The sequence below is a fragment of the Sinocyclocheilus rhinocerous genome, unplaced genomic scaffold (genome assembly GCF_001515625.1).
Source record: "Sinocyclocheilus rhinocerous isolate Xijiao unplaced genomic scaffold, SAMN03320098_v1.1 scaffold204, whole genome shotgun sequence".
Classification (NCBI taxonomy): domain Eukaryota; kingdom Metazoa; phylum Chordata; class Actinopteri; order Cypriniformes; family Cyprinidae; genus Sinocyclocheilus; species Sinocyclocheilus rhinocerous.
Genome location: NW_015644006.1, coordinates 422,437 through 424,603, shown reverse-complemented (window position 1 = coordinate 424,603; position 2,167 = coordinate 422,437). Strand labels below are relative to the sequence as shown.

The following is a 2,167-nucleotide window of genomic DNA, read 5'->3' as shown; positions in this document are numbered from 1 at the left end:
CCAAAAGAGGACACGACTAGAAATCAGTGGTTAAGTTGTATTTACAACACTGTTCCAGAACAGTTTAACCCAAATATTAAGATGTGTGCAGCATTTTATGGAGGACTGTACAATGCCGGCTGTTCTGACTCACAGACTTTAAGTACGTTTTTTATATTTAAACTACCATAATTATGTCCCCACTGGATGCAACAAATGCTTTGTTTATAATGGGTTTTAATCTTTAATCTGCATAATCTGGCAGGGGTTCTTTTTAGCAACATCATATGACCCCTTTAATAGACATTTAAGAACTAAAATTACTAGCTAAAATAAAAACTTTAATAAAAATAGTCAAACCTAGTAATATAAAAAAAAAAAAAAATCAAAAGCAAATAATAAAATGACTAAACTAAAACTGAACTAAAAATGAAATGAAAACTGACCAAAAGCTAATTCGAAATATTAATAAAAACTATAATAGTATATAAATAATAATAAAACAATGTTATGGGATTGGTTTCTTATAATCTGCCCTTCTAAAAAGGTGAAGAATCGTAATAAAATAACAATCTTACTTAACCTAACTGAATTACCTTGGATAGAAATAAAAAATTTTTAGGACGACAGTAACAACAGGCACAGCCCCCACTTGAAGGAGTTTCGCAAACTAAATTAAAATAGCTGAGATTATGTAGATAGACTAAAAGTTGTCTCAAACCAACAGTTGGTTTAATCAACGGAACCAAAGCATGTGTTTAATGAACCAAAGTAAGCGCACAAGCAACAAGCGAGCGATGCCCTAAAGGAGACGCCATGCTGTTTTACCCATATAATAATGCAAGACTACACTTATTAGGCTGCCAAACAAAACAAATATCCTTCAAAACAAAAATGCATGTGATTTTAATCACAGAAGTATATTTGTGAATCAGCACCACAACATTGTGGACAGCTACCGCTGCTAGCAGGCGCTAACGTCAAAACACTGCTTTATTAACTAACTCACCGTTGTCCTTTTCCCTCTTCGAGTCCATTGTCGCTCAGATTTCCGCAGTCATTCGCAGATTACAGCATGGAATGGATGTTTTGTTAATAAACGCTGGTGGGCATGTACAGTATATGCAGTGCACAGGGCAGATCTGAGCAGGTGTGACTGTTAGCTCTGCGGCTAGCCTCACTGTGGCGTCTGCCCTAGAAACTCGTGGTTTTAATGCGGGCTTTATTTGCCCCCCTGCTGCTTCATTGCTCAGATGCTTTTATTCATTTCAAGCGTTCTCTTGGTTTAATTAACGCCTGGATAAATTAATTATTTAAAGTTCAGCCCAGCCGGAAGTTGACCTTTCAGTGTTTTTGTGCGCTTGCAGTGGTTACTAGGATATTGTCATGGAAACAGGGACAGGAACGCAGAACTTAGAATTTTTGTCACGGTGTAAAGTTTGTATGAAAAGTTTGTTTTATAAATGGACTAAGTAAATAAAGTAAACTAAAATTCACTAAAAAGCGAAATATTATTATTTGTTTTGAGCCACGAGTGACTTGATGTTAAAAATACAAGTTTTGTGTTATTAGCATCGATGATTCTTTTTGCATCGACCTTTATAACGTTCATTAAATCGTTGTGTTTTTTATGTAGGCTCAATATGAATATAATTATAGTTTATACAGTATAGTAAAAAAGAAACAAAAATTAGGCAAGAAAAAAAACATAATTTAACTTTGTTTATAGCCTATCTAGTGTTTATCTCTCTCAGTTCTTAAATTATTTTACAAATGATATTAAATGTTCTTTATATTGCTCTTTAGAGTGGAAAAAGGTTCTTTAGATTGTGATTATGGTTATAGAAATAGCAATGTGATTAGCCTAGCCTATATCTTAGATGTTTTAGTCTTAAACCCTATTCCTGGTGACCTCCAGTCGTTTGTAATAATTGCGGAGGTTGTCTGTGATCTTAATCCCGTGCGAATCGGCCATGTCTGTAATTTGTAATGTAAAAATTCCCCCGCAAATGACCTACCATATTTCGCCGAACACCGAGGTCCTGTGATAATATTAGTCCCTAAGCTATCCAAAGAAACTGAATTCGGACCATGTTTGTGAGTCTGTTAATGTTCAAGGTGCATTTGAAGGAAAGATGACTGTTAAGAAGTGAGAAACGTGACTCATGGAAAATATTTAGCACAATGT

The 2,167-nt window shown here is 34.8% G+C and overlaps 1 protein-coding gene across 2 annotated transcripts in view; it reads right to left on the bottom strand.

The window, feature by feature from the left end:
* Nucleotides 1-1,332, bottom strand: part of LOC107757768 (leucine-rich repeat-containing protein 61-like) — a 5,960-nt gene extending 4,628 nt beyond the window's left edge. For both annotated transcript variants that reach the window (XM_016575342.1, XM_016575343.1), the window contains exon 1: nucleotides 989-1,332. In XM_016575342.1, the coding sequence (XP_016430828.1) occupies nucleotides 989-1,016 (28 nt within the window). In that variant the 5' untranslated portion in view covers nucleotides 1,017-1,332. The remainder of the gene's footprint in view (nucleotides 1-988) is intronic.
* Nucleotides 1,333-2,167: the final 835 nt, after the last annotated feature.